Source organism: Sinocyclocheilus rhinocerous, unplaced genomic scaffold (genome assembly GCF_001515625.1).
Source record: "Sinocyclocheilus rhinocerous isolate Xijiao unplaced genomic scaffold, SAMN03320098_v1.1 scaffold327, whole genome shotgun sequence".
NCBI classification, from domain to species: domain Eukaryota; kingdom Metazoa; phylum Chordata; class Actinopteri; order Cypriniformes; family Cyprinidae; genus Sinocyclocheilus; species Sinocyclocheilus rhinocerous.
In genome coordinates, this window is record NW_015649610.1 from 642,950 (window position 1) to 656,992 (window position 14,043).

The window sequence follows — 14,043 nt, forward strand, 5'->3', positions numbered from 1 at the left end:
GTGGACCTTTGACTCCATGGGAAAGAATGTGGCCTGAATGCAATTTCCATAATAAGCACATTTTCTCTTCCTCTCAGTTCATTTCATTCCATCAGAGCGCAGTGCGACGTCAATAAGCGACACGACGTGGCCTTATTTTTACGTGTGCCATAATGGCTGGCTTGTATTCTATAGGTATTTAAGGGTATTAATGAACTGTTTTTTCTTCCGAGTGCTTGTGTACACTATGGGCTTTTAGCTGCCCGATGCCTCGTTGGACATTTTCGGCCGCAATCATGCTTCATTTCCCATATAGTCATCAGGTTAGGGTTGAGCGGTCTCCGCCAGCCTGCGTGGCCCGCAATCATCCATGATTGTGGCTGTGCGCCCCTGACAAAAATGTCAGCCCGAACTGTCACTCTGTGTGTATACAGCAGATCCAGAGGCCCACTTCGGAAAGATGGCGTCAAATGACTTACCACCATCCACTTTCGACGGTTATCACTCTGTTTACCCTCACACAGGCCTTCAGAGGGGAAAGCTAAACACGTTTATGGCAATTAATGTGATTAGCGTGCTAAACTGTTTTTACAGATAAAATCAAAGGGTTGTGGAGACTTAGGAGCTGTCATAGTTGGTTTATAGCGGTTGGTTTAAAATGCGACGTATATTTAGCGTGTTTGGAGTCTCACGTTTCTCTCTGATTTTTATGATAAACGTCTGTGTGTATCTCAGAAACTTGACATTCCTCGGTTAACATTTGGGGATGTTTTGATAGATGTTGACGTCAGTTGTAAAACCGGTTGCATTAGAATTATTTGGAAAATAATGTTCAGTGCTTGGCAAATACAGATGCATTTTTGCGCTATTATACAAAAGAGAATGTTGTGTTCTATAAAAGTAGAAAAAAAGCCTGAGATAAGTGGAGAGACAATGAGAGACATGAGTAGTGAGAGAAAGAAATTCCTCCCAGTCATGTGGATTAAACTCTGGCAGATTGCTGTGTTTGCATGGCATCCCAGAATGCATAGCTGTGTTTGAAAGGTATCCCAAAATGCTCTGCACCTCGTTCCATTGGCAGCCGATCCTCACGCTAATGGCGGGCTTTACGCGATTAGCAGGATTCTCTCTGTGGACCCATAAATTCAATTTAGCCTGAAATTTGTATTACGTTAAAAAAAGCAGTGAAAGAATGATGATTTCCCCTATACATAAATCCACACATTTAGGACATTGTTTTGAAAACTCAAGGTTTCGAGACGTATTTTAGGAGTCAGTACAGGGCATATATCTCAAACTTGCCTGGATTTCAGGGACTTTATTACGCTCTGTGTTGTGGGTATGTTCAGACAGTTTTCATGCTGTGGAATAATACAGGCACAAGTTTACATTGTGAGGTTTGCACGTCCAAAAGCCCCATGCAGTGTCTCAACCACTGTGTCGCTCCATTGTGTGAAATTAATGTGTAAAAGTGCGTGACCGATTGCAGTATGGATTGATATTCCTTTCACAAACCCCACATCTTATCTCTGCAATTAATTCAACTTTAACTACTTGACATAAGAACTCCAATAAAACTTCGTTTTGTAGATAAATTCTGTTTTATGTAATATATAAACTTTTATGTACTTTAATAAGAAGTTTGATTTATGGATGTTTATACTATAAAACTTTTGGCACTTTTGAGTTTGGACACATTAAATTGATCAAAAGCGGATGCAATTTTTTCAATTTATAATGCTGCAAAAGATTTCTTTCTATTCATCAAAGAATCCTGAAAAAATGTATCACAGTTTCCACAAAAATATTAGACAGCACAACTTTTTAAAATATCATAAGAAATTTTTGCATCTAATATGCAATTAGCATAATAGAATGGTTTTTGAAGCATTATGTGACACTGAAGACTTAAATAATGACTGCTGAAAATGTACATTACCAGCATAGGAATACATTTCATTTTAAAATAATGTCATTTTCACTGCTAGCATTTTATGTTTATCCTAAATAGAAACGATTGAGGCATATTTCCACACTTTTGCATATATTGACAAAATTAAAGCTCCTCGAGAAGTAAAACTGTAAAAAAATATTGTAATCGTCGAAAAATTGAGAGAAATAATTTTCACACTAAATCATTTAATTGTTTACTCTTTATTTATATTATCATAGTTTTACACATAATAATTATTTTTTATTATGGATTTTTTTTTTTTTAAGGTTAATAGTCTGAGTCTGGACTTGCGGCAAAGTGTCTGTGATGTGACATTTCATTTGTGCAAAACCAATGTTGACTACAAGCACTAGTATTTTCTTTTTCTTTTTTTGCAAATCCAGTTTTGTCTGTGTGTGTAAAACGTGTGTGAAACTGACTTATTTTTTTTTCTCATTTCCACATGCTTTTAATGTACCTTATAAGAATTCTGCACACACAAATACACACACACACACTGTATAATCCAGGTCACTCAATATATCCCGAGTGTGGCAGTCTAAGGTTTCGCCCCGTATTAAATGGCCTGGCCTCAATAGCAAGCCTTTTGCGAGTGATTGAAGGAGGCCAGAGCCCGAATGATGTTCTGAGGGCCCATTAGAAGAATGGAAGGCTCTTTCCTTCAGTGAAACTGGAGCTGCGATAGAAGCGGGGGCCTCAGTTAGAGGCCAGTGGACAATAGAGAGCAAAGCTGCCATGTCAGGTTTCACTCTCTCTGACACCTCCATAATCTGCCACCCTGTCCCATCCGAGGCTCCTGATTGGAGAACTATTGACATCTTGGGGGTGGAGCTAAGAGATTGTATAGGATGTATGAGGCCCTTAAATTACAAGACAGCATGTACTATCAGTACATTCAAAGCCTCATTACACAGATGCCTTAGAGATAGATTGCAGAGGACCATCCTGTAATGACTGTCTACAGATTCTGATTGGCCAGACCAGTGCTGACATGAAAAATGACATGAAAAACAAATCTGAATGGCTTTTTCTGATTCAAATGTTTACCTAAAAGCTTTGTTCTCATTCATGCACATATTAAAGGCAAGGCCTAGTAAACCATCATCCTTCAAAAAAGCTGGCATTTCTATAAAACACACGTGTTGATGTTTACTGGTGTCATATTTCTCTCTCTCAGTTTGAAGGGTGTAACAAAGCTTTCTCACGGCTGGAGAATCTGAAGATTCACCTGCGGAGTCACACAGGAGAGAAGCCGTACCTGTGCCAGCATCCGGGCTGTCAGAAAGCATTCAGCAACTCCAGCGACAGGGCAAAGCACCAGCGCACACATCTGGACACTGTGAGTAAATGAATACAACCGACCCTAACCTGTCATAGCTGCAACTCAAAAAGAAATGCCTCAAAACACAAGAATACAAACACTGCTCTTTACTGACACCATCCTAAATATAGAAATCAGCAGTGTTGGGGAAACATAAACTAATAGCCTAGTTTTACTAAATGATTAATATATTTAAGTGTGGCAGTAGTTTTCATTGGAAAGACTGTTTTAGTGAATCGTTTCGTCTTAAACGGTCCTCCTTCCTCCTATGTAGTGTTGGCAGTCTGATTCATTCTATTGAATCGGTTCTACCTAAATCATCCTCTCTCTATGTAGCACTGAAAAGTTGGCACATTATTACAAATCAGTTCATCCTAAAATGTTCTCACTTTTGTATGTTGATGAAAGTTATATGTATTCTAGTGATCTGGTTCATCATAAATGTTTTTTTCTTATATACTACTGTATAGCATTGGAAACTCTAGTGAATTGGTTCTTCCTAAATCATTCTCTCTCTATGTAGCACTGAAAAGTTGTTAAGAAGCAGTTAAATGTTTATTCTAGTGATCTGGTTAATCATAATGGTTCTTTCTTATATAGAATTGGAAACCCATTCCATCATTGTAGTGAATCGGTTCATCCTAAATGTTTTTTTTTTGTGTGTGTCATATATAACATTCAAAACTCAGATTCATTCTAGTGAATCAGAATCAGTCACTTTCATATTTAGAGTTGGAAAGTTTTTTTTTTTTTTTCCAAATGGTTTGTTTCATCCTAAATGATCATTTGACCCAAATGATATATAGCACTGGGAACGCTGATTCATTCTAGTGAATCAGGTCATTTAGACAAGTAATGTTAACAAAAAAATCATAAAACAATCTGAGTCTGTGCATAGCATTTTAGATTTTTTTTAGCGGAACATTTTGTTAAATACTACTGTTCTTCAACATTTTTACATATAATTTAGGAGTTTTATATAATATAATTACGTACTGTAGGTGCAATGTAGTTTGCTGCTTTTGTTAGTAGCTTTCAGTGTTGCTAACTACTTTTAAAAGATTAACTAGGCTGTATTTTAATTTTAGTATCTTGTCTTTAACAAAACTAAAGAGTGAACCATGGGTGATCCAAGGGCCTTCAAGTTCAGAGCAAAAATCTAAAGCACTCAAGTCCCCAACCAAATGGACCTTACAAACAAACCCATAAATGTGCTATTTGCTACCATTCTTTGACCCAAATGTTAATTTTGCATGCACAAAACAACCATAAGTTTATGTCTCTATGGGTTGACGAGGTGAAACACGTTTTATCATACATCGTTTAACACCATGCTCTGTTTGTGATAGCAATGGCACATGGCAGAGAGAGATAGAAAAAGAAACAGAGAGAGAGGCAGGCATGTCTTGCATCCAATTTCCAACAATGTGAGGAAAAATAAAAGCCAGGGAAAGCTTGAGTTAGTAATTCCTCACTAACTGGCAGAACCCTGTGCTGTATCACATCGCAGTACAGCTCCCGCGCTGCGCTACCGCCACACTGCCACGGCCAATTAGCCCCCCGACTCCAGATGCCCAGCGCTGCACATTAACTCGCCTGTGCGCCCTGTCACAGCCTTCCCACACGCCTCATATACAGTGAAAAAATCACTCCGACTGTAATGATATTTATTCTTGACAGCCTTTTTTCTTTTTTCCATTCCTAAGCTTTCTCGTTTTCTGTTTTCAGTGCGTTTAGACAGCAGGGGGATTATATGGCATTGCACAGTGAAAACAAATAAATGCGCAGAGACGAGCTGCCCTGCGAGCGGCTTGTAAAAACAGCGTTATTTAGAGAACGAGAGAAGGTAGGAAAAGGGAGCTAATAAAGGAAGCCTATCCACTTTCACTTTAATGACTGCCTCTGTTTTAGAAAAAAGACCAGTGTAAAATGCATGGGAGAAAATCACCACTGCATGTTTTGGACCGAGTGAGAGTGTTTCAGTAAAGTTTACCACTGAGAATCATGGGCACATTGATATATATCTTAAAATGTACATGTTTAAACACTTTAACGCTGAGAAAATGCAAAATAATATAAAACTGGCATAGTAGTTTGTTACCTGCAAACCAGTAAATGAGTGTTTGTACAGTGCCTGTATGCTTGTCTGACATTTACCGAACAATCTGTATTCTTCTTTTCTTCTTCCTATGTCCTCTCAGCTGAAAGGTAGGATACTGTCTTTCCTCTTAAACTTTGACTATTTATAAACTCTCAAAACAAACAGTGTTAATGCACTTGTGTTTGTCCATTTACACACAGTTTGAAAGTGTAAATATTAAGGCTGAAAAAAAGTAGGCCTATGCAGTGGGTTTCAAAAGTCAATTTTTGTCTGATTTAACACAAATTTAAATGAAGAAAAAACATATCGGTAACACTTTCTATGAAGCCCGTATTTATAATACATTATAAGGGTATTCTTAAGACATTATAATGAATGCATAATGCATTATAAAAAAAACGTATAATATGTTATATCAACTCATAAATAATCATAACAACAGTTATAATACATCATAATACTTACGTATTTGTGGTTATACGTTTAAGAGTATGATTATTTATAACACACAATGAACACCATATCAAATCTACTTCATTTACAGAATAATGGACTGTATCATATCTTGACATTGTTTATTTAAGATCTGCACAGTATCTTACTACAGCTTGTGAGTGGTTAGATGTTGAGTGTTATTTGAGTGTTTCCTGTGGAGCTAATGTTAATTAACTGATGTGAGCTTTATACTCCAACTGAAAAAAATGCAATGTTTTATATGGTTACATTTTATTTTGATGGCCCCCTTAATCAATCGACTATAAGCAACTTTGCAACTACATGCCAACTAACTCTCATTAGAGTATTAGTATGCTCAAGAATGGTAGAATCTAGTATGGTAGAATAAGTTGACGTACTTGCAAAGACACTTATAGTCAGTTTATCTGTTGGTTGACCATCAAAATAAAGTGTTAGCAAATATTTACAGTAGCAGACATACTGATACTCTAATGACCGCTAGTTGATATGTAGTTGCAGAGTTACTTATCAACAGCTGTTTAAAGGGTACCATCAAAACAAATTCATACTGATATTACAATAAAAAAAGTTCAAAGCAAATGTGTCATATTACACATTCATCTGATCTGATATCTGATCTTATGGCTGTTTGAGATAATTTTTTTTATTATTATTATTATTATTATTATTATTACTAATAAGTGGTCTTTGACCGCTTTAAGTAAAGTAGCATATGAAAAATGGCAAGATATGAGATTTATAATACATTATAACTATGAGAAATATAATCCATTGTAAAAGTGGATGCAACGTGTTCATTGTGTTATAAATCATCATACTCTTAAAAGCTATAACCACAAATAAGTAAATATTATAATATATTAAAACTGTTCTTATGAATATTCATGAGATGATACAACATATTATAAGGTTTTTTATAATGCATTATGCATTCATTATAATGCCTTAAGAATACCCTTATAAATACCCATTATAAATACGGGCTTCATAGAAAGTGTTACCAACATATCTGACATTAGTAACCTATATAGTGCAGAATATTAAAGGGGTCATATGACGTTGCTAAAAAGAACATTATTTTGTGTAATTGGTCTAATGCAATATGTTTATGCGGTTTAAGGTTAAAAAAACATGCCCCTTAGCATACTGTGATGCCGTCTCCCAGCAGGACGAGACAAAACCAATAAAACCCATTACAAATGAGGCATTTGTTGCATCCAGTGGGGACATAATTACTGATTATAATGATTTATACTGTCTTTTTACGTGTTGCGTATCGCGCTGCGTAAACATAAAACCATGTCTGCATTTGTGATCGGAGAAACAAGAAACAACAAGCCTACTCTACACGGCTCAAAACTCGCGTTTGAATCATCAGTGACAAATTATTTAAATATAAAAAACGTACTTACAGGCTGTGAGTCAGAAGCGCCAGACTGTCCTTGCAAAGCTGGAACTGCCCAACTTTATAGAAACAGCCTTTGTGCCAGAGACGCATTGTAGGCTACTGGTTCAGGAAACAGTCCGTATCCTCCATAAAATGCGCAGCACACATCTGAATATTTGGGTTGAACTGTTCTGGAACAGTGCTGTAAATACAACTTAACCACTGATTTCTGGTTGTGTCCTCTTTTGGAAGACCAAACAAAGTAGTTTCGCTTTCACAACGAAACACACAGCGACTCCACAACATGGCAGCAGCGGCAACAGCAAGAATTAAAGTTACGCCTTCTTTTTTTGCGTGAACATTTAGGCGGCGTTATGCAAATCTTCCCACATCGTGATGTAGACATGTGGGGGCGTGTTAGAACGAGCCATTTTAGGTAGGCGTGGTTGACTCTTAACTTTTATAAAGAATATCTCTTTGGATTTGAGACTTTAGTCTTAGCAACTTTACAGATCTTCTTTATGCACCAAGAGCTTGTAACACTCCAAAGAGAAAGGAAAAATTGAAATCACATCATATGACCCCTTTAATTTTTTTATTACTATTTATTATCTATCAGATTTAAATAAAATGTTCAGTTCCAGGTTTGAAATGTAGACAGTGAATCACATTTTATCACACACATTTTTTAAATGTCTTTTATATTTATAAATTTAATGCAGAATTAATGACTTTATATAGACTTTCATTAATAAAAACACAACATTTGTTTTGGGAGTTCAAAATAGTTGCTTGTCGAAATTGTCATGTATTTTTACTTTCCATGTCTGTTCATAAATGTTGTGCACTGTTCCAAAATATAATTATAGCTACTCAATTATAAACGCTGTCATGATGTAATGATTTTGTGGTCTTTGTGTCCATAGCAGTGTGTTTCTGTGTCCTCTTTGTAGCTGAACTGCGTATAATTATGATTCTCAGACTCATTGTGCATTTCCTGTTTCAGAAACCATATGCGTGTCAGATCCCAGGCTGCACTAAACGCTACACAGACCCCAGTTCCCTCCGTAAGCATGTGAAGATCCACTCCGCCAAAGAGCAGCAGGTGCGTAGGAAGGTAAGGGTAAAAACGTAATATCTCTCTCTCTTTTAGAATTGTCTCTGTTCAACTCATCTCATCAGCACATCAGAATACAATTAGCTTTTTGGCTCTTGCCATCAGCCTTGAGAAACATTTCTAGCAGATATTTTTCATGGTCAATTGTGTCTTTTTCACGGCTTGATGCAGTTGGTTCTACTTAGGTTTGTCTTTGAAAATAATTTCCCCAACAATAGATCAACTCTGACCACATTTCAGCATCTACATGGTGAAGAGTGCATTCCTCATTAAAGTGGGTAATTATAAGCAGAATGGCCTCATTGTTGCACTGGTCTAAACGACAGCTGACTGATGCGTTCTTCTTGCTTGCCGTTGTAAGCGGAAACACATGTGAGCGTGTACCATTGTTAATAAGCTGTGCAACGCTATATCCCAGTGGCCAGATGTTGTGAGCTGATGTCAAACAAACACTCCCACTACATCTATCGCGAGCGACGCCTGTTATAGCACGCTACGAATGGCTGGGACGATTTCAACCAAGATCTCAAATGAAAAACGTGCGGTTTGTGCTCTTTTGCCAGTTTGCGTGTAATTAAAACGTGTTTGTTTTATATCTAATTCACAAGTTTGTGAGCTTTTATTTTGAAGATCTTAATTGCAGTGGAATTAAAATAATATAACACGTTCAAGTTGCATGTCATGGCTCATTTCGGCTATTGTTTATTGCGAGGAATCGTCTCCAGATTCAGTCCACTCATCACAAATTCATGTGACCGAAGATAATTTTCCAGTTAAACATAATTCCATGCTACAATCCGAGCTTTCAAAATCAGTCTAAAAGTCCTAAACACATATGACTCCCCAAACTCTAAACAAATGTCGCATATAACGCATGATTACTGCCAGACCTTGCGAAGGGAAAAATCAGCCTTGCAATCTAATCTCACCAGCAAAAGATACCCCTCCACCTCTCTGTAGCTGGTAGAGTGGCGTCCCAACCTGTACTCAGGGCGATGTGTATGTTGGGGTATGTCTTTCCCCTCATCCCCTCATGTTTCCAATCAAAGGTTCCTGTTTGCGGTGAAAAATCGTTCCTCTCTAAGCTTGTCATTTCCTTTGCTGGCTGGTGTGGGATGTCACCACAGACTGATGTGTTTTTTTAGTATTATTATTATTTAAGTCTTTTGTTTGGGCCCAGTCCATTTCACACAAGTGCGACTCTCTTCATTTCTTCTTTCACACCATCACACTCTGGAACAGACGTTCCACATGTTTTTAATGTGGATTCCTCCTTTCAACACTCTATTTTTATTGCTTAGTCTTTTAATTGCTTATATTTTTGATTGACAGTTAAGGGCCTGCCCCCATTTAGAATCAGAAGCTCTGAGCGAATGTCTGTCAATCCAGCATCTTCATGGCCCCGCCCCTTCCCAGCATCCCCACTGTCCTGCCACCTCCCAGCACTGTCTGAACGGGAAAGAAGGCCGTTCCCCAGTACTCGGGCAGGAGATATTCACAGGTACGGCTTACTTTATCCTCTGTATGCACTTTCTTTTGACAGTGATGTAAAGTGGGTGAGGTATAAAAATAAATTAGATGGAATGGAGGAATGGATATTTACTTTCAATCATGGATTATAATTGTAATTAGTGGTGCTCGCTAAAACAAGCAACACTGTTATTTATGCTCATACCATGAGTATTAAACTTGGGTACAGCTTTGTTTGTACTATGAAGTCTATTGACTAGTAAGTCAAGTGGCTTGTTACTATAATGCTGCGTCCCAGTTCACCTACTTATACTTTGCCCTGAAAGTATGTACTCTTTTAGTGAAGAAAAGGTACATACTTTTGAGTGTGTAAAAGAGAAGTATACAGGCTTTGGGACATACTACTTGCATGCATTCTGTCACTGTTTAAACTGCCCTGTCAGTCATGTTTCACATTTAACATCCTTTATGTTTTGTCTAATTTAATTTCCTACCATATTGGAGATATCAATAACAATTACCCTCGCACACCTGTAGGTGATCAATAGGTGCGTAGGAAAAACGACCAAAAAACAGGTCCAACATCAAAACAAAAAAGAAACAATCCTGCACACTATACATGCTTGCAAATGTATAAAAAATTTATTTATTCACTCCCAATGGTTTGGTCGTATGACCTTCATCAGGCATATTTCAGGCATAGAGCTATTTTGGTAACACTTTAATATAGGGACCAATTCTCACTATTATCTAGTTGCTTATTATAGCATGCCTATTAATAACATATTGGCTGTTTATTAGTACTTATAAAGCACTTATTCTGCATAACCATATTCTACACCCCAATCCTACCCAATACCTAAACTTAACAACTACCTTACTAACTATTAATAAGCAGTAAATTAGGAGTTTATTGAGGCAAAAGTCATAGTTAATGGTTTATTAATAGCGAGAATTGGACCTTAAAATAAAGTGTGACCGCTATTTTTGATACATTTGCAAGTACGTATAGTGTGCAGGATTTATTATTTTTTCTACCGTATTGGAAAGAAATGAAGTAGCACATTGATCTGCATGCGGGTCTTTCATACTGAGAACTCTCTTCATTTGGAGAGTGTTTGCATAATGATTCATTTGATACAAAGTTAACGATGCAAAGTTAATGACCAAACATATCGGTATAAAAAGTTCACTATGATGTTATAGATAAAACATAACGTGGACCACATTAAATAAATATATTTTCATCAGGGTGGATATCAATTATTGATCACCTAAACCCCCTCTCTAATTGTTGCATTACAGTATGTCCACTATATTTGTAGTTTTTAACACTTTTATGTGTGGTTGTAGTTCTAATTGAATACTTGTCCAACACGCAGTGGGTTGTGGGCAATATTAGCCATTAGAGTGTGCACGGATCAGCACCTCAAATTTCCATTTGAAATAGTAAACAATCCAGGTACTTTTGGAATACTTATTTTAACATTTTAAGATTTGATACACACTAGTTTTAATTTTGAATACTAGTTAGGATGGATAGTATGCATAGTATCGATTTTAACCTGGTGGATGTTAAAAAGAGGCAAAATAATATCCCATATACATGGGTGTCACACTGCTTTTTTATTTTTTTGGCCTGTAAGCAACCACCTACAAACTATCTTTCTTCTGAATGTAGTTTTAGTTCTAAAGTTGTTTAAATAATCCTAATAATAATATCTGAAATGTGTTTAAATAATTACGTTAATGATTCTAAAGATTATACTGATTGTAATTTTATACTTTAACTTGTGAGTTTAACTGCTGCTTTCCAAACCTTGAGAGAAATGATTGTATATCTTGGTCTATAGAATCCATTACTGCTTGTTTTTGTAGGAGCATACGTGCTGTCTAATTTATGTATCCTGGGATGTTTTGTAGAGATGGGTAGAGGATTGTTCCCTCCACCCTAGAATGTACCAAAACCCAGATGTGTTTTAAGTGTACATTCACTTGCAGAACCTTTTATGTGATCCAAAACCAATAAGCTACGATTTAACAGCTCAAATGGACATGACAGAATAAAGGGGATTGTAATGTTATGAAGACCATATGCTATGATAATATTGCAAACAGCTGCAATGCATGATCTGCGTTAGATGTGAATTTTCCCATGCTACTTCCAATGTTATGCAATTCACGCTAAATCGAACCTAGAGGACACTTACCTTAAAATACCCTGCTATGACTCACGACTCTTTGATTTAGAGAGGGAGGTCAGAGGTTAAGGTTTTGCATGGTTTGTATCTTGTTTGTTTTGCATTAGTTAAGCCACAGTAGTTATGGTCCTCCCTGTAAGTAATTTTTCTTGTTCTTCTGATTGCTCTTGTCATAATGCTGGGCATACTGTAGTGCAATAGTTAGCAGAGGAGATTTCATGAAAAGGCAAAGCCTAGAATACTGAAGGGATAGTTAGTTCACCCAAAATGAAAATTCTGTTATCATTTACAAACATTTTTGTCATCCCAAACCTTTTTTCTTTCACGGAACACATAAGGAAACTTTCTAAAAACTGTGTTGTTCTCTCTCATCTATGCAATTAAAATGAATGGGGATTGAAGCATTCAGGCTTCAAAAAGGATGTGAAAGCACCATTAAAGTATCATAAATGTGATCCATGTGACTATATTCTGGTCTTCTGAAACCAGATGATGTTTTTTTTTTGAGAAACAGACTGAAATGTAAGTTTTTATTTACTGATAAACGCAACATGTAAAATCAACCATCTTCCCAAACCTATAAAAAATATATTGTAATAATAATAATTATTATTATTATTTTTCTATTATTTAATTATGTGATGTATTATTTAGTAGTATTATTTTTATTTAATAATAACAACAACAACAATAATTATTATTATGATTATGATTAATGAATAATTATTATTACTACTAAATAAAATATCAAACAAAAATAATAGATAATCTTATTATTTTATTGTCATTTTGTTATATGGTCAAAAGTTGTGCATATCTACAAACAAGCACAGCATACGTATACGATTTTTTTCACATTTTAAAATGCAATTCATGTCAGAAGAATCACAATTCCATTTTTTTCTCCAAATTGTGCAGCCTTACCTCCAGAGAGTTGTTAGCCACGGTTGTCAGTGATTAATGACATGAATTTCAGTCTGTTTCTCACACATCATGTCTAAAACACAGCATATTTGACCACCTTTACTATGGTTTTGCTTTTTTTTCCCCAGCATGTTTTAGTCTCTTTAATTGTAATTGCACAGAAAAACCAGAGCATGGAAAACAGTCTTCATAATTTCATTTTTAGAATTCTGTGGAAGAACGTTTGTTGTACAGGTTTTGAATGACATGAGCGTAAATGAGAGAATTTTGATTTTTGTGTGAACTATTCCTTTAAGAGCAGAAATTCAGGCAAGAGAAAGGTAGAACAGACCCTAAATGTCCGTGTGAGAGTAATTTGAAGGACAATTGCAGAACTCCCCATCATTAAAGCGTCCTTGAACAATACACACTTTGCAGTGCAACAGCTTAAATCACCGCCAACGTGTGCCAGGGAAAAATAGACATCCTGGCTTGCACCGTCTCTCTCATTCGCTCGGTTCAAAGGGGATAAGTTGTTGCTTCAATGTGCAAATGTCTTTAGCCTGAAGGACCTGTTATGTTACTGTGGCTGTTTGTTCTTGTTTAGAGGAGAAGTTGTGGTTGGGTCTGGCCAAGATGCCTGCATTTAATGTTCCTGATGTTTCTACCTCTCCCTATGCTTTGTTCCGGGGCCAGTAGAAAAAGCAAAGCAAAGTGGAGAGCGGGTACCTCTGTCATTTTGTAATTTGCACGTATAAAGTGCATTCTAGTCCTCTGTTGTGTCTTTGTGTAGGTTTGCGTTTGGTTGCTCCATACAATTTTATGCAATCTCTGTGGCTGCTTGAACGTATGCTAATCATGCCATAATTATATGCTGTGAGAAGGTTGGTTATGGATTATTCAACACTAACATTCCTTCAACACTAACAATCGCATCCAAAATAAAAGTTTTGTTTACATAATATATGTATGTGTGCTGTGTATATTTATTATGTATATAAAATACACACACATGCATGTATGCATTTCAGATAAATATGTCATGTTTAGATATTGAATGTATATATAAATGAATATAAATATAGACATGGAAATACATGTAAGTATTTTCAAAATATATACTGTATGTGTGT

General features: G+C 36.3%; 1 protein-coding gene across 3 annotated transcripts in view; it reads left to right on the forward strand.

Moving 5' to 3' along the window:
* Positions 1-14,043, forward strand: part of LOC107710926 (zinc finger protein GLIS1-like) — an 83,905-nt gene that overhangs the window by 50,611 nt on the left and 19,251 nt on the right. For 2 of the 3 annotated variants that reach the window (XM_016515813.1, XM_016515816.1), the window contains exons 5-6: positions 8,226-8,336; positions 9,669-9,837. In XM_016515813.1, coding sequence (XP_016371299.1) covers positions 8,226-8,336; positions 9,669-9,837 — 280 coding nt within the window. The remainder of the gene's footprint in view (positions 1-8,225; positions 8,337-9,668; positions 9,838-14,043) is intronic. The other variant, XM_016515815.1, reaches the window with a different exon arrangement.